Below are 17,586 nucleotides of genomic sequence, written 5' to 3' on the forward strand. Positions count from 1 at the left end.
TCAGGACACTGGGAGGGAGCGCAGCCTTTATAATGCGGTCCGCTTGTTCCAGAGGACCACAGGTTGCTGCTCAGATGTTTCTTGACTGACTAGTTTGAACGCAGGAGAGCAAAACACAAAGTCTAGAGTTGACGGAGATGGAGGAGTTGATTCTGCAGTCTCAACATAAGGACAAACTCACCATGAGTAAAATAGCCCAGTATGAGGCTCCAGACCTGACTAGACCTACAGCAGACACCCATGGCTGACCAAAGGCAAATGTCATGTGATATATATTATTTTTAAGACGCTGGTGCACACAGTAATATATTGAAGACAACAGATAAAGACTGCTGTCCAGTACCAAGTCTAGGACAGCACTAGTCTGAAGAAGTGGTGCTGGTCCGAACCACAGCACCACGTCTGTGAAAGGTGCTGCCATGTGTGGTGGACAGGGTACAACCCTCTTACAGAACCACCAGGCAAAACATGATCCAACCACACTGAAATGAAACCAGCCATGCTGCTCCACTCAACCTTCACTACAACTCCAATTGGCTGCAGTACAGCGCCCAAACGACCAATTATCTTAATGTCCAATTACTTACCGACTGTCCTGTGTGCGCATGTGGTCACATGACAGTTCTGCACTCTCTGTGCCCCTAATTTGCCTGTGTGATGCAGTTAACACTGAAGCATAATGCATGACAAGATTTCCGGGCCTGCATGCCAATGTTCTCAGGCCCTGATACATTTTTTATGATTTACATATATATAAATTCATGGCTTTTAATTTAGCAAAAAGATTTTTGCTTTTTGCCTGGTTAGCTTCCTAGCGCAGAAAAAAATCTGAAGAGTCATGGCTTACTGTGGTCATTTCAAGACCAAAGTGAGTGAAAATAAAAGCTTGGATTTCTCTGATATGCCTTTACATTCCAGATGTGTGCACATAGTTTTATCTCTGTATAAAATTTTTTGAATTAGAGTATGAACAGGTGAGAAGAGCCCAGATCTTCAAGAAAACTTCATTTTGAGGTTTATTTACTTTGCCAGAACCAACATCTGGTCTTCCAGTGATCAATATCCAATCACATCACTCCTCTAAATCGCCACAGCCATTCACACAGTGGACAGATTGCTATTGGAAGACCGATTGTGTTTGGAAGCTGTGCTGTCACAGGCATCAATAAACAAAATAAATCTATCGACTTCCGCCCTAAGGGTGGAATGTCGTGACAAGCACTCAGACAGCAGCACAGGGTCACACAGGAAAATGCCCCATAAGGGAGTCATTCTAAGGCCACAAACATGGAAACTAGAATTACTGTAGAAACGGCTTATAAAAAGGTCATACACTTTGCTAACTGTTTTTTGCTGTTCCTTAAAGCTACTAAATCAATACCCGTGACTCAACATGAGAAGCCCAGCTGAAACATGGATGCTTAGACATGTACGTATTGAGATTATGTCCGTATTGAGATTATGTCCGTATTGAGAATAGGTACGCAAGCCCGCTCAGATCCAGGGTTCCCAGCCTGCCCATACTCGGCCCAGCAGGTTGGCGTCGGTGGCTTGGTCGATGAGACAGTCCACCTGGTCCTCCACGCTCAGGTCTTTCTCTCCGAGACGGGCTCGTACGTTGTGCTCCTCGCTGCCCCGAGCCACGGCCAACATGCCCTTAAACGCGGGACTCTTCTCGAAACCCAGACGCAACTCCTCACTGACGAGAAACACACATACAACGCAAATACACACCATGGTTTTTACTCTTACTTTAGCCCCCAACACCTTTACAGATTTTTACAGACCATTCCTAAACAGCTGCGTAATCGTGTATTTAGATGTCACTTCAGCTATTTTAATGTCTTCTGTTTCAAACCACAAAATATAATGACTGTACAATAAACCATGAAATACTTTGGAACATGAAACTAATAGATGTTAAGGGCACACCATACTGTGCCCCGTGGCCTCAGCTATATCTAGTGTACTGAGACACTCAATCGGGGTTGAAAGAAAAGGGCTCCAGGCAGGAGAAGCTGTAATCAGATCCATCACTGAGCAATAGCTGGACATACCTTGTTATAACAGAGGGATTGGTTCCCTCTAGCTTCCTCCGAGCAAAATTGACCTTTTGTAGCGGGTACCAGTTGATCTCCTTGGTGGCCACACTCTCGGTCCACGTGCCTCCCTTCTTCAACTGCTTCAGCTCAAAGTTCTGGAGGAAAACGGAGTGCCGATTTACACCCGAGACCTAATTGTTGAAGCCAGTCCTGGGACTTGAGGTAAATCGAAGACTGGATTATTCTAGAGACGTCAATAGACACACACCCTCAGCCGGTAGGGGGGGGGGGGGGGGTTGAACCTCGACCCCCTGCCCCCTACTGTTTGGGGACCAGCTGACTAAAACGGTTTGCCCACCTTCCAGTCGAGCGAGGGTTCCTTCACAAACACATCCATGGTGTTGAGCAGCAGGTCCGGGTCACGTCTGAATGCGCGGAGTGAGTGCACCATGACGCTGCGGATCAGGCCCGACTCAGCCATGGGCCGCATGAGGCCCACGAACTGCTGCGTCAGACGGAAGGGCATCAGCTCTGGCACCGGCAGGAACTGCGAACCCCAGACACCACGGTCAGCACCATCACCGCAACACCGTTGTACTGGTTCGTCATGAAGAATTACAGCAATGACGAAATTTCACCGTTTCATTTGCTAGTTGTTTTTACTGCTTAGTTTTGCAAAGGCAGTGATGAAGAGGCCTGCACAGCTGTGAGGAAGAATATTTTGGCCAGTGGGCGAGGGGGGGGACCCACCTGGGTGGCCGAGCCAAAGGCGTGGCCGAAGTCGATGCCGATCATGCCCCCCGTCTCTGTGTTGATCATGAAGTTGGACAGGTGGCGGTCCCCGATGCCCAGAGCCCAGTGGCTGATGCAGAGAAGTGCGTGTGAGCTGGCGAAGTGGGAGCGCAGAGAGAGGAAGGCTTCGGGCGTGGTGCTAATCCTCACGAACGCCCGTCTGAAAGACACGCGAGGCACCGTCAGCACCTCCGTCGTCATCGCCACCGCACACATGCATGGAAACACGTAATGAATCACAGCTGTCTGAGCGTGTCATGTCAATCTTTAAGATTTGAGTGAACATCAATGCAGTTCAGTTTTGCCCACTTTACATCCCCCAGATGGGCCCTCACGCTAAGCTATAAACAGCATTTTCCGAGTCATAGACACCGTATTCCTCCAGTCTGTTTGCCACTGCTCAGCACCCCAACAGGAGCTGACAAAGTACCAAACAGACAACAGAACAAAGTGGAACAGGACCTTCTGAACTACGGGACAGTTGGAAGCTCTTGTATAATTATGGTCCACTCAGCATGAATGGAACAGAGTAATAAGAGGACACTGGAGGTGGGACAGGAGTATACACACACACACACACACACACACACACACACACACACACACACACACACACACACACACACACACACACACACACACACACTCACACACACACTCACACACACACACACACACCTCAGCAGATCCTCTGGCACAGTCTGCTCAATCCTCTTAAAGTTATTTACAGTGTCTGCTCGGGCTGCCTTCCTGTGGTGGAGACATGAAGAAACACCATCAGCAGACTCAGGCCTGACAGCACAGTTTACCATTGTGTTTACAAGAGGAGGAAATGACAACATACCTGTACACCTCTGCGTACTGTCTTATTCCATCCACCTTCCCAGCAACTTTACCCATCCAATCACTATACATTTGATTAGGCCTAAAACCCCAACAAAACACAGGCGAGTTATGTGTAACAATCTGAATACAGGATTTATATATTATGTGAAACCTGAATTAGTTTCACTAGACTCCAGAAACTCTGCATTCTGAATAGGTTGGCGGTAAGTAAGTAAGGGTTGAGGTGACGTATCTGTATACCTGAAGCACAGGTGTGGCACGTGCCCCTGATCATTAGCATACCGTGTCATGGTCTGAAGCTCTCTCTCAGTCCTTCTGCTGGCCAGAAACTCTTTAAGTGTGCAGGTATTCTCCATCCACTCAATCAGCCCAATCCTACAACAGACCAGACCAGACCTCTCAACACAGCACAATCATCCAATACAACATCCAGGAAGGCCAACCATCCACAAGCAGGGAGAGATTTGTTATTTAAATGATAATCAGCAAACACTGACTGCAGCAGGTGGCGAAAAGGGGGCGGGGTTTGGTGAAAGGGGGCAGGGTTGGGAGGGGCTGGGTTTGGTGAAAGGGGTGGAGTTTGGCAAAAGGGGGCGGGGTTGGGGAGGGGCTGGGTTTGGTGAAAGGGGTGGGGTTTGGGGAAAGGGGGCGGGGTTTGACAAAAGGGGCAGGGTTGGGGGGGCTGTGTTTGGGGAAAGGGGCGGGGTGGGGAATGGAGCTTGCATAGATAAGTGGAAGTGAGGCTTGGTGGGCGCTGACCTGCTGGTTATGGGGACAACCTGGTAGGTGCGGAGTGTCAGGCCACGCTGGGAGCAGGACGCGTCCCGCCTCAGGATGATGTTCATGACACCAAAGAGCTGCTCGATGCGCTGGTCCTGCCGGAGGTCCTCGCCCCCCTTCACCAGGAACGGGTGATCCCGCTCGTCATCGCCCCGCACGACCAGGCGCTTTGGCCGACGGATGGAGGTCATGACCTTCACCTTGAGGCACACAAGCACAGACGGGTCACGGTCAGCGCGGTAAAGACAGACGGGTCACGGTCAGCGGGGTAAAGAGACGGGTCACGGTCAGCGCGGTAAAGACAGACGGGTCACGGTCAGCAGGGTAAAGACAGATGGGTCACGGTCAGCGGGGAAAAGACAGACGGTCACGGTCAGCGGGGTAAAGACAGACGGTCACGGTCAGCGGGGTAAAGACAGACGGTCACGGTCAGCGGGGTAAAGACAGACGGCTCACGGTCAGCGGGGTAAAGACTGACGGTCAGCGGGGTAAAGACAGACGGCTCACGGTCAGCGGGGTAAAGACAGACGGGTCATGGTCAGCGGGGTAAAGAACGCATTAAATGATTCTCAAGGACACTTAGCAGTGCAAAGCTGCTGAAATGAAGCCACAAGCTTTTAGCACAGGAAAACCGGCGCTTTAGATGTAATAAATATGATTCCTTATGCACTGATTGTTCATGAAAAGAGCTACTGACTACATTTCCCTTTCCTGAAATGAACTGTACAACTGTATCGTTAAAGAAATAGACATTTTACTACCTGCAATGCTACTTTAGTAATATACAGTAGTATTAGTGAACGCCGTATGTACGGTGCGTTTCCTTAGGCCTTCCGTTTGTACGTACCCTCTCGTCGAAGCCTGTGATCTTGGCGTGGTACTCTGGGAGAGGTTTACATCTGCCATCATACTGCCCTGAAGGGAAGCAACACATTATCATGTCTTAAGTATCGGTGTGTGGGACTCGTAAATGTGCGCGTTCAAATTTCTGGAGCAGATGCAGTTTCAGTGCTTCAGGGGAGACAAAGCCACATGAGACGGATAAGCAATTAATCAATGTAGTATTGAATCTGGAATAAGAACTGCTGAAACACCAGAGCTGCGACTTCACATAATTAACAACACTGTGAAGACTGAGATTCAGCCGAGCTTTCAAGGCTTTCCAGACTTTTTCTATTGTTCTATCATAATAAGTGTAAACGTTCTATGAAAGTGCTGTTTAAATTACCAACAGTAGGACATCTGATTATTTTCATGAAGCAATAGTGTGTTAGTAATTATGCACGAGACTGCTGATTCTATGAGGACCATGCATACATTCATAGTAATGGCAACTAAAATGGCAGCTGAAGTGATGTGGGGGAGGGGAGGGGAGGATCTTCCTGTAATCCTTCATCTCCAGCAGGCGGGTGTCTCCAGACCTGGCACCTCCAGCTCGTTCTTGAGCGTGTCCGCTCTGAAGGTGCTGAGCCAGGGTGAGTACTCCTTCAGGTTGCCTGGCTCCTTCTGGAAGTCTCTCATTCTGGAAATCAGATCATCTACTTTACGCAGATAGTTGTTGTCCTTCCGCTGCTGAAATATCTTCGAGCCCCCGGGGCCCATCAGCTTCTCCACGTCTTTGGAGAACTCCTGTTACAACCCCAGAGAGAATAAAAGCCTTGCTCTCAATATGTTTTACAACATTGGCAACATTGTTGGACCTGTAAAAATGGGATTGGGGGGGGGTAGTGTGTGAACCTTAATAAATTTTTTCCGGAATGATCCAAATCCTTGGGCCTTCAGATTGCAGAGCGCACCACTCATTTCTTCATACAGCTTCCTCACCGTCGTCTTCTCCACGTTTGGCTTCTCCAGCTCATTCTTGAGGTCTTCCCACCAGTCCTGCCAAACAGGGAAGTAATGAGTCAGACCGTCCAAGTCTTAGATGGCAACAGAGTCAACACTGCACACACACATCAGAATACAGAGTCAACACTGCACACACACATCAGAATACAGAGTCAACACTGCACACACACATCAGAATACAGAGTCAACACTGCACACAACACAACAGAGTCAACACTGCACACACACATCAGAATACAGAGTCAACACTGCACACACACATCAGAATACAGAGTCAACACTGCACACACACATCAGAATACAGAGTCAACACTGCACACAACACAACACAACAGAGTCAACACTGCACACACACATCAGAATACAGAGTCAACACTGCACACAACACAACAGAGTCAACACTGCACACACACATCAGAATACAGAGTCAACACTGCACACAACACAACACAACAGAGTCAACACTGCACACACACATCAGAATACAGAGTCAACACTGCACACAACACAACAGAGTCAACACTGCACACACACATCAGAATACAGAGTCAACACTGCACACAACACAACACAACAGAGTCAACACTGCACACACACATCAGAATACAGAGTCAACACTGCACACAACACAACCAGCCCCGTCTACAGGGGGGGACAACCGGGTCTGTTGTCCCGGGCCCCAGGGCCAGGGGGGCCCATCAAAGAGCCCAGCAATTTATTTTTTATTTAAAGTCTATAATTTTGAAATAATCTTGAAATCTTTCTCAAATTCTGCATTGAAATCTTTCTCAAATTCTGTATTGAATCTGTAATTGAAATTCTGTACTCAAAATAAGCTCAATGGCTAAAATATATATGTTTTTTTTTACCTATCTGCATATTTTCCATTAAGCGCATACACCCCCGCCTCCCACTGAAAAATGGTTTGATCCAGCACCGACCGTAACCGGCTGGTACCCGCCCAACAGCGGGAAACAGTGGTGGATAGTTAAAGTAAACAGAAATTTGTAGCGCAGAAAAGAAAGGAAAAACATTTACCTGACGAATTTTAGTTGCATTGTGTTCCAGGGTTGAAAAGTGCTGGAATTTAGGCTAAAGTACTTGAAAATGCTTGAAATTGTAACTACTTGGTTTTACAACAAATATCTGTCTGACTGAACAGTCCTCTTGTATTACATTAACAAATACGAGTCTCTTGTAATTCCAGGACGAAACATGAGAGAACGTGAAGACGTTAAGATTGGGCGTTTTTTTTAAAATAAACCACCATTAAATAATGTGATTAAAAAAGCGAATTATATCGAATCATTTCGAGTATATGTATAAATATTTAACTTAATTAAGTTTAACGTGCTGGAAAATATTGAAATGGACCTTTAAAATGACGTACAAGTGCTTGAATTCCACTTGTATGGCATTAAAGTTTGCGCTGTGGTGTATGAACCCTGCATACATGACTTTGTTCATTGCGCTGAAGCGCGGCGCACGGGAAGTTACAAAATTCGAGAGGTGCACACCTCGCGAATCGACAGCGCGTGAGGCTCTCGCACGGGCGTTGCCACAGCGATTACGTCATTTTCGCCGCGCGAACTGCAACGCGTCAAGTATAAACCAGTCAGCTGTCAGAAACAGCTTTGATGTGTGGCTATATTATATACTATATGACCTAACACAAGGATTGTCTGCTACAGAGGAAATTCAAATGACGTGCGCGCGGGGGGAGGGGGGGGGGGGGTGTGTCACATGAAACTTTCTTGTCCCGGGCCCCAGCAAGACTGTCAACGGGCCTGAACACAACACAACAGAGTCAACACTGCACACACACATCAGAATACAGATTCAGTGCTGCAGGATTTTCAGGCCATGTTTACATTTTCAGCAAAACAGAAATCTGCATTATTTGACATACTATGCTGAATTGTAAGCTGGTGTGTGAAATAGGCCTCAAGGAAGATATTTCGTGCCCATCATGGCTGGTGTATCAACCAGAACTGACTTCATTAAGTTTAGTCCCATCTAATTCTGTTGACGTGGACCCAATTTGATATTTTTTTCTTAAACATAATTTATGTAACCTTTACCTTTATCAACCTGATCAGTCAACAGTGGCTTATCAGGCGCTCAAAACAGAAAAACTGGTCAACTTAAAATTGAGGAGGGTGTTTCACCTGTGCCACCAAAATAAATGATTTTCTTAGTCACTCCTCTAGAATGGCACCTTATGGTCAGGACGTATTAACTGCATCAGTTCTACACAGATTTGTTTCTTAAAAAGGTCTGAAAAGGAACCATCTTGAAGTACCTTGAAGAGCATTTCAGGGTTAGTGAGCTGCAGAAGAGCACCAACAAACTCTTGAATGACTCCTCCTTTATCCAGCACTGACTTCAGCCTACAAACACACACACACACATGTTCACATTCACCAATTACACACACATCATCCTACCAGAGTGTAATTCCTAAATAAAACACTGCATACTTCTCCACAAACTCCCGGTTCCTGTGGCCGCTGGCGGACTCCTCAAACTTGTAGCTCTCGCTGCTTATCATGATGGAGTAGGCGAGGGCCTGAGGGTAGCTCTCCGCAATCGCCTCTATTACACGCTGAACCGCCACTGCCTCTGGCTTGTCCAATAGGGCCATCATCTGACTGATCCAGCCAATCAGCTTCCAACATGGCACATTCACCACCTATCAAAATGCAACATGGCCACCATTAGGGTCCGCCTTAAAGAAATTACAAACCTCCAATAAACTAGATTATTAAAATATAACAGTAAATTTGGGAGGTATCACAAGAACAATTCCATACTCAATTTTTCTGACTGGCACACACCGAGATATAACCAAACCCCCCCCCACCCCCACCCTGAGACGTCTCTGCCCCCCGAGACACGTCCAGAGACCTGTCCCACCTCTTTGGTCATCACGTCCAGCGTCTCCGCAGGGTAGAGCTCCACCAGCTGCAGCAAGCGGGGGAACTTGAGTCTGGCGTCCTCCGAGTGGAGCTTTAGAGCCCTCAACATCATCACCACCACATGGGTAGGCCAGCTCTGCATCTTGAGAGAACTGCTCACTGAAAACCATCGACAGCGCTACCATCAGCCCCGTCTCGAATCACCTCAGTGACCCTATGCAGAGACTCAACAGGGAACCCGTCCTCCATTGGGTGGCCCAGCTAGTACAAGTCCATGTTTATAGTTCTATATCTAGGCCGAGCTCCCCTTAATATGTGCTATATAGGGGGTGCCATGTTGGTACACAATCCCTCATTTTACCTTCTTCTTTCTGTTCATGCTCCCTTAGTCTACGGTCACAGAAGCTGGCGAGAGTCATGTAGGCCTCCGCGATGCCCTCCGTGTCCACGTGCTTGTGACTGAACGACTGCTCCTCTTCCTCAGCCCTGCGGGTGGCGCTGTGGAGCAGCTCCAGAGCGTGGTGCTGCAACCCCTCCACCACCTACAGCTCCCGCAGGACAGACAGGGTGACTGGTCAGCAGGTATGTGTGGCGGGAGGGAATACGTTCTGGATGGTTTGGGATTAACCGTCAGAATTCATCTGCCTCCTCAGCCTATGGGGTTTTTTTCCTCAATATAAAAACTACGTCGTTTTCAACAGTGGATTTTGGCAGCATAAGATTTTTTCATCTGAACGTGGGTATTCTTTGTTTATAAAGTCATATGTATTTATATAGTGCTTTTTAAAATCACATACAACAGTATGGGTCCAGATCCTTAATGAGCAATAGTGGCAAGGAAAAACATGTTTAAAAGTGGAAAATTTTTAATATAAAATGTATGACAAAAATATATGAAGGAAAACCACCCACACACACACACAGAAAAGGCTAAAGTGTTGCTAGTTATGAAAACATTCAGGCTTCAGTCAGAGTTCTTTGAGGCAGTGTGTGTGATGATCATGGGTTTGTTCAGATCTGGTCATGTTTTGGTGAACTGATTAAAAGAATCTGACAATCATGTTTACAATATTTGATATTATTTCAATTCAACTATGAGGGGAAAAAGAAGAACAGGCTACCTGGTCAGTCGAGGAGGCTTTGGAAAGTTCCAGAAGTCTCCGTGTCTTCTCTTCTCCCAGAGCCTCCAAGGTGGAGGGACTACTGGCCACCGCGCTGGCCAGAAGGTCCATGGTGGAGCCCAGCAGGATCTTCTGGTCCCTCCACACGGTGCCAGAGGCCTCACCCTTTCTCTCCGTCTCCTCTACACAACAAACGTGAATCACACAATAAAGAGACCTACACGACTAGAACACGTGGAGATATGTGATATGTTTCACTATGTTCTTTGGCGATATGACTGAGTGAAGGTTCAGGTCCTACCCAGCAGTGGCAGGGTCTTGAGCAGGGAGCTGATCTGCTCAGCGGGGCCCAGGGTGGAGCTCCTGCGCTGGGTGAAGCGGGTGAAGCTGTGGACCCAGCGCTGTAACAGGCCGCTGTCCATCTTCGCCTCCCTGTGAAGCTCCTTCAGCAGCTTGGTCGACACGCAGAAGTTGTTCTGCAACAACGGCAGCGCAGACAAAACATTTTACACGCTGTGTTTTCAGTCCCAGTTTGAGCCAGTTTCTGTTAAACCTGCTGACTCATCACAACTCTGTCACACCTGTTTCCAGGCACTGTCCGCCATGGTGAGCTTCATGCTAAACTTGCACTCCTTCACCAGGGCGGCTATGTTCTCCATGTCCTGCTCATCACCGTCCACCTCCACACTGGCAGCCGGAGAAGAACTCAGCTTCTCCCAGATCTTATCCAGGAAGAAACAACTGGCAGACAGAGGAGATTTATTATAGCACACACACTCCTGGAAGATTAGAAACACGCTGTACTGACTGATACACCTGTTTAACACGCACTGATTACACAGGCTAGCGTCATTAGTCACTGCCCAATTCATCACTGGTTTCTAGTCACAGAAGCACAGATATTAGTGGAGGAGGTTGACCGTCCTCAAGACACAGTGGCACTAACTTGGTAGCATTGTAGTTTTAGTCTAAAACAAGGGGTTTCCAGCCATTTGTATTACCAGAAGACCTTTAACCCTTCGGTTTTGTTGACCTCACGTTTTTTACTTTAGTGTTCCCGGTCTTCAGAGACCGGTCTGTTTTAACACACAAAAAACCCTTGCAAACACCACCTTGCAAACACCGGCATAACGTGTGTGTGTCTGTGTCTGTAGGTGTGTGTGTAGGTGTGTCTGTGTGTCTGTGTGTGTGTCTGTGTGTGTAGGTGTGTGTGTGTGTGAGTGTCTGTGTGTGTTTAGGGGTGTGTGTGTGTGTGTTTAGGTGTGTGTGTAGGTGTGTGTGTGAATGAGTGAGTGAGTGTGTGTGTGTAGGTGTGTGTGTGAATGAGTGAGTGAGTGAGTGTGTGTGTGTGTGTGTGTGTGTGTGTGCACGCGCGCATGTAAATTCATGCACGAGTGGCATGTCACACTCAGATCAGAGTGTGCCTTGCAAACATAGGCATAACATGTGTCTGTGTCTGTAGGTGTGTGTGTGTGTGTGTGTGTGTGTGTGTGTGTGTGTGTCTGTGTGTGTTTAGGTGTGTGTGTAGGTGTGTGAGTGAGTGAGTGAGTGTGTGCGTGTGTGTGAATTCATGCACGAGTGGCATGTCACACTCAGATCAGAGGGGCCTTGCAAACATAGGCATAACATGTGTGTAGGTGTGTGTGTGTGTGTCTGTGTGTGTTTAGGTGTGTGTGAGTCTGTGTGTGTTTAGGTGTGTGTAGGTGTGTGAGTGAGTGAGTGTGTGCGTGTGTGTGAATTCATGCACGAGTGGCATGTCACACTCAGATCAGAGGGGCCTTGCAAACATAGGCATAACATGTGTGTGTGTGTGTCTGTGTGTGTAGGTGTGTGTGTGTGTGTCTGTGTGTGTTTAGGTGTGTGTGAGTCTGTGTGTGTTTAGGTGTGTGTAGGTGTGTGAGTGAGTGAGTGTGTGTGTGTGTGAATTCATGCACGAGTGGCATGTCACACTCAGATCAGAGGGGCCTTGCAAACATAGGCATAACATGTGTGTGTGTGTGTGTCTGTGTGTGTAGGTGTGTGTGTGTGTGTCTGTGTGTGTTTAGGTGTGTGTGAGTCTGTGTGTGTTTAGGTGTGTGTAGGTGTGTGAGTGAGTGAGTGTGTGCGTGTGTGTGAATTCATGCACGAGTGGCATGTCACACTCCGATCAGAGGGGCCTTGCAAACATAGGCATAACATGTGTGTGTGTGTGTCTGTGTGTGTGTGTGTGTGTCTGTGTGTGTTTAGGTGTGTGTGAGTCTGTGTGTGTTTAGGTGTGTGTAGGTGTGTGAGTGAGTGAGTGTGTGTGTGTGTGAATTCATGCACATGAGTGGCATGTCACACTCAGATCAGAGGGGCCTTGCAAACATAGGCACAACATGTGTGTGTGTGTGTGTAGGTGTGTCTGTATGTGTGTGTGTCTGTGTGTGTTTAGGTGTGTGTGAGTCTGTGTGTGTTTAGGTGTGTGTAGGTGTGTGAGTGAGTGAGTGAGTGTGTGTGTGTGTGTGTGTGTGAATTCATGCACATGAGTGGCATGTCACACTCAGATCAGAGGGGCCTTGCAAACATAGGCACAACATGTGTATGTGTGTGTCTGTGTGTGTAGGTGTGTCTGTATGTGTGTGTGTCTGTGTGTGTAGGTGTGTGTGTGAGCGAGTGAGTGAGTGAGTGTGTGTGTAGGTGTGTGTGTGTGTGTGTGTGTGTGTGTGTGTGTGTGTGTAGGTGTGTGTGTAGGTGTGTTTAGGTGTGTGTGTGTGTGTTTAGGTGTGTGTGTGTGTGTGTGTGTGTGTGTGTGTGTGTGTGTGAGAGAGAGAGAGAGCGCGAGTGTGTGTGTGTGTGGTGTGTGTGTAGGTGTGTGTCTGTGTGTGTAGGTGTGTGTGAGTGAGTGTGTGTGTGTGTGTCTGTGTGTGTGTGTGTGTAGGTGTGTGTCTGTGTGTGTAGCTGTGTATAGGTGTGTGTGTGAGTGTGTATGGGGATGTTTTCTGTCTGATAGATGAATATATTCTGAATACCCATTCATTTCCTGTGATGGTCACGCTTGACCGGCAACAACACAGATGTAAAACGTTGGTTTAAAACACTCAAAATTCAATGAAAAAGATGATCATCACTTTTATATGTTCCAGTGCATAGTGTGGAGGATGGCATAAGGCCTTGCAGCAATCAGATGTAAAACACAATATTTATGAGTGGTTTAAGTTCTAAATCGGTCAGATTTGACCCGAACACGACAGGAGGGTTAAGATGAAAACATGTAACCAAAGCATTAATTTGACATTTTAAGCTGTAAAATCAGCAAGCGGACTCACCGAGACGTGATGATGTCATCCCACACGTTCATGGGGTCGATTGTGGCATCAGGGTAGCGGCTGGTCCATCTCTTCATCACACTCTTCAGAGAACCTACTGACACTGGCGAAGAGAAGAACTGGATTAAAGGTGGGGAGATCCCAACACATGAATCTCATTTAACACATACACACACAAACTACAATGAAAAGTGCCTTTTTTTGCACCAAGCACTTAATAATTAAGCTAAGGATAGTTGGAGTTTGCATGTAGCATATAAAACAACTAATATTGGAGGCAACATGCCACATGGCCTTCCTAAGTGCATTAATGAGGACGTAGCTGGTTTACCCTCTCCAGTGATGTATCGCAGGAAGTCCTGGATCTCTGTGAGAGGCTGCACTGACTGCAACACAGTCAGACGGCTGGCACCCAGCAGCGGGTCGATACTGGAGTAGTTCTGCAGGAGACGGAGGGGGAGAGAGGCCCGTTCTGATGGACTCTGGCTATTTGAAGCGTACATTCATCTTAACATACCAGTAAGCCTCTGTCTGATTAACATCACCTTTTTCAATAACCAGGACACTGATCCAAAAACATCGGCGTGGATATTCTTTACGGCTCAGGCTGGGAAATTATACCAGTTGTACCACGCAGGGCAGAGACTGACCTGCATGAAAACTTGCATGCAGTGGTTGGCGTAGTATGTGGCTCGGTCGTAGTCTTCCTGCAGGATGTAGAGCAGACTGAGCTCCTGGCTGTACTGGCTCTCCATCACCAGCTTACGCTCCTCCACCTTCATGGCAGCGTCCACAAAGCTGAGCAGGGCCTGGTCCCTGGAGCCCAGCTGGAGCTGCTTCAGCATGCTGCGCACCATGTACTGCAGGTACGTGTCCTGTAGGGGGCGCCAGAGTGACACGCGGGTCTCGGGTTAGCCAGCCAACTTCACATCTTCAGTTCGGGCACAGCAACCTGCACTCCGTGGCTACACGTCTCTGAGACGGGCCAAGTTGAATTTTACTGTGATTAGGGTTCACACACGTAGTGTGGGAAACCTATTGTTTTTGCTTGGATTTTTCTTCTTATTATAATTTTTCCCCCTGTAAAACGCATACTGCATCCTAAACCGTAAGGCCCAGAAAGACCAAACTTGGCAGCAAGGTGCAGCAGAGGCACAATGAGAGAAATGTAGACAGGGACCCACATTGGCCAGATGGTGGCGCTATAGTGCACCTTTTTGTGTTTTGGTCCATATCTCCCAAACCGTAGGACCTAGATTTTTTGCTAATTTGCATAATATGCAAAACCTACTTTTTTTTATACTAGTCCTTGGTTTTTCATGTTTTCACCACAGTCTTGATATACTACTACTCCGATGAATCTCATTATCAAGACTGCTTAAAAACATTTTGACATTTCCATACAGTCTGGTTGTCACATGTCAATCAATAGCTCTGAGGCGTGGCCGAATTTACTTCAGCAGCTATATCTCAGCAATGCTTTGACCAATCTTCATGAAACTTGATCAGCTGTTAGGGCATATGAGTTCGAGGTCACAGGTCAAAATCTGGCCACGATTGTCCAATAGAGGGCGCTATAACATGGAAAAAACTGTTTCTCAGAAAGAAAAAAAAATTAGTCACATCAAGCCAAAACTTTACATGCATCATCATGGGGTCAAGAGGTATCAAGGCACACAATGATGACATCACTCAAAAAACATGGCCTCCATGAGCCAATTAATTGGTTTTGGACATTTGACAGACTTAACATTGGCCAATCAATATGAAACCTGACCACTAGGCATATCTCAGGACTCTGTGCCATGCTGTGCAGTTTCAAAACATTAGGCCACTAGGTGGCACTATCTGTGAAAATCATGCACAACACCTCCATATTTTCACTTAGGAACATGCAGCTTGATTTTTTTAATTCCTTGCAGTACACATGACAACTTTGCAATTACAAGTCCTATTAAAAAATGCATACTTTTGTCACATTTATCAATTGTTTGAAAATATCCCTTTCGAACTAGTCCTAGGAATTTGATCCAATTATGGAAAAATTGGTATTAGCATAATCTGTAGACTCTGGAGGTAAAAACTGATTAAAAACTGATTTTTATTTTTCTGATTGGTCCATTTTCCAATTATATCATTGTGGCCATGCCATATATATGACCTATATTACAATAACTCATGTAAGTGATCAACTCCCAGTTTGAAAGGCTTTTATAGACTGAGGTCCTTGTGAGGAATGCCAAGTTTGGTTCAAATCGGCCTGTCGGGGGCGCTACAGTACCCAAAAACCTAAGAAATCATAAAAACTCATGCTGCAATCATGTTATAAAGATTACAGACAAGTAATGGGTCTTGTATGATTCAGATCAATTAGGTCTATAACATTGCATTTACATCTCATAACAAAAAGTGCACTGCCTGACCAGAAATGAACTTTTTTATTCACTAAAATGTCTTTGTCACTATAATATCTGTATGGTAGTACTTGAGCTCCATCTAGTGGCCAAATTCCGGAACTGACTGAAAACTATTTCTCACATGAAACACCACACAAACACACACAAAGCTGATCTCAGCATGTGATTTAGTTCTGTGATCTGAATCATTTTGCCAATACAATTTATTTTGAACCTTTTGAGCCTTTAGTGCCTCAATTGAACCTTTTTTTGCACATTAATATATTTAGCCATTTTTTCCACTGAAACATCTTTTCACTTTTAGGTCTAAAGGACCTTTTGGGCTTCTTTTTGCCTAATGAGACCAAAATGCATATTTGTGTGTGAACCCACCAATCGCTGCTTGCGGCTATATTACTTTATTAATAATTTGATTAATAATTTACTGTAATACTGTATTACTTTTTTTTTAACATCATGTCATCTTCAAGTAAAAGTAAAAGAGCAAAATAATTAAACAAAAGTGAGGATAACACATCTGTGTCAAACTTTTACATCAATAGCAGACATTTTTGATGGACAGAAACAATCCACCTGATAAAATGGGTCATCCCACATCTTGTCCAGGCTGACTGGGGAGCTGCTGTCTATATTGACCGTGGCACAGTACTGCAGGGACTTCCACTCGGTCAGGTGGTTGTAGGCCTCCAGTGCCGCCGTCTCCCAGAAGTCCTTCTCTGTGTTAGTTGGTTCTCCGTCCATCCACTCCTCTGCGTTCAGGGCCTGAGCCAGAGGTGCACAGCGCCGGGATTATGGCAATAAAAACAGTTCAGTTTTCCTACTGAACGCTAGCAGCAGAACTAAAAGACAGACGAGATCTGCTTTGATCAACCTGGTCAGCGACGACCAACTGATTTTAGCTAATGGTTCTTGAATGCTTGATATGACGCCACTCAGAAAGCAACATGGCCTCTTGATGGAGCTTCGGTGCGTGTCGTTACCTCGTTGTAGAGATTCACCGCCTCCTTGTAGTCGCCCTTGGCTTCCGCCTGTAGTGCCGTGCACGTGATGGACTTGGTGCCGACCTTACCGCCGAAGATGCCCCTCACCACATCGTAATCCCCCAGAGACCTGTACAGCCTAAGAGTTTGAGAGAAGACGACTCCATTTTAACCCAGAACACGTGTTACATTAACAACCCGCAACGTCGAATCCCCCGTGATACACCTTCGAGTCAACTGCAAGTGCGGAGAACCCGGGGGGGTTTAGGATGAGCTCACTTTGCTAGATGGATCCAGCGCTCGGTGTCGGGGGGCAGCTCCCTCTGGGTGCGTGCCCGTTTGGAGGGAGGCTCGCTGGTCACGGCACCGAAGTGCAGCAGGCTCTTCTCTAACAGGAGGATACCCACGGGCTGCTGCAGGCTGGCCAGGCAGCTGGCGCTGACGCTGGCGGGCCGCAGGTCCAGGAGGGCGCTGTGCTGGTAACACATGTCCTGCAGAGAGAGCCGTTGGGTCCTGAGTGTGGACGCAATGCTTCATAACGCAGCAGCTCCAATT

General features: G+C 46.9%; 1 protein-coding gene across 1 annotated transcript in view; it reads right to left on the bottom strand.

Moving 5' to 3' along the window:
- Positions 1-1,003: 1,003 nt before the first annotated feature.
- The window catches only part of prkdc (protein kinase, DNA-activated, catalytic subunit), a 42,171-nt gene continuing 25,588 nt past the window's right edge, over positions 1,004-17,586 (bottom strand). The window contains exons 63-86 of the mRNA XM_076984733.1: positions 17,311-17,522; positions 17,032-17,170; positions 16,625-16,813; positions 14,285-14,509; positions 13,966-14,074; positions 13,635-13,737; positions 10,929-11,088; positions 10,649-10,823; positions 10,348-10,529; positions 9,588-9,768; positions 9,225-9,385; positions 8,789-9,000; positions 8,611-8,698; positions 6,198-6,341; positions 5,882-6,089; positions 5,308-5,375; positions 4,440-4,660; positions 3,963-4,055; positions 3,679-3,759; positions 3,513-3,584; positions 2,793-2,994; positions 2,401-2,589; positions 2,058-2,197; positions 1,004-1,699 (exon numbers count right to left, since the gene is read on the bottom strand). Of these exons, the coding sequence (XP_076840848.1) occupies positions 1,495-1,699; positions 2,058-2,197; positions 2,401-2,589; positions 2,793-2,994; positions 3,513-3,584; positions 3,679-3,759; positions 3,963-4,055; positions 4,440-4,660; positions 5,308-5,375; positions 5,882-6,089; positions 6,198-6,341; positions 8,611-8,698; positions 8,789-9,000; positions 9,225-9,385; positions 9,588-9,768; positions 10,348-10,529; positions 10,649-10,823; positions 10,929-11,088; positions 13,635-13,737; positions 13,966-14,074; positions 14,285-14,509; positions 16,625-16,813; positions 17,032-17,170; positions 17,311-17,522 (3,759 nt within the window). The 3' untranslated portion in view covers positions 1,004-1,494. The remainder of the gene's footprint in view (positions 1,700-2,057; positions 2,198-2,400; positions 2,590-2,792; positions 2,995-3,512; positions 3,585-3,678; positions 3,760-3,962; positions 4,056-4,439; positions 4,661-5,307; positions 5,376-5,881; positions 6,090-6,197; positions 6,342-8,610; positions 8,699-8,788; positions 9,001-9,224; positions 9,386-9,587; positions 9,769-10,347; positions 10,530-10,648; positions 10,824-10,928; positions 11,089-13,634; positions 13,738-13,965; positions 14,075-14,284; positions 14,510-16,624; positions 16,814-17,031; positions 17,171-17,310; positions 17,523-17,586) is intronic.

This window comes from Brachyhypopomus gauderio, unplaced genomic scaffold, assembly GCF_052324685.1.
Source record: "Brachyhypopomus gauderio isolate BG-103 unplaced genomic scaffold, BGAUD_0.2 sc34, whole genome shotgun sequence".
NCBI classification, from domain to species: Eukaryota; Metazoa; Chordata; class Actinopteri; order Gymnotiformes; family Hypopomidae; genus Brachyhypopomus; species Brachyhypopomus gauderio.